Raw genomic sequence first — 379 nt, forward strand, 5'->3', positions numbered from 1 at the left:
ACCCCGTGGCTTCTGCGTACGCGTGGGCGCGGGGGCTGCGGCGGCGGGGGCAGCGCGACAGCAACTTGCTGCTGCAGCAGTTTGCTGCTGCTCTCGAAGCAGCTTGCTGCAGCGCCATTGAAGGCGGAGTCATGACGAAAGACCTCGCCACTGCCATCAAGGGAGAACAAGTTTCTGAAAAGGATTATGTCGACACCAAACAGTTCATCAAAGAAGTTCAGAAGCACCTTGAACAGGCCCTCGTCAAACTCGGAGTCATCACCGAGTAAGCAGCAGCAGCAGCAGCAGCAGCAGCGGCAGCGGAGGCGGCAGCGGCAGCGGTGCGGGGGCTGCTGCAGCAGCAGCAGCGGCGGCGGCAGCAGCAGCGGCACGCGGGCTG

The 379-nt window shown here is 63.3% G+C and overlaps 1 protein-coding gene across 1 annotated transcript in view; it reads left to right on the forward strand.

Moving 5' to 3' along the window:
- Window positions 1-265, forward strand: part of ETH_00037035 (isocitrate dehydrogenase, putative) — a gene marked incomplete at both ends in the record, with an annotated part of 1,005 nt that extends 740 nt beyond the window's left edge. The window contains one exon of the mRNA XM_013373937.1: window positions 1-265. Within this exon, the coding sequence (XP_013229391.1) occupies window positions 1-265 (265 nt within the window).
- Window positions 266-379: the final 114 nt, after the last annotated feature.

The sequence above is a fragment of the Eimeria tenella genome, genomic scaffold (genome assembly GCF_000499545.2).
Source record: "Eimeria tenella Houghton genomic scaffold, Eth_scaff1826, whole genome shotgun sequence".
In the NCBI taxonomy this organism is placed as follows: Eukaryota; Apicomplexa; class Conoidasida; order Eucoccidiorida; family Eimeriidae; genus Eimeria; species Eimeria tenella.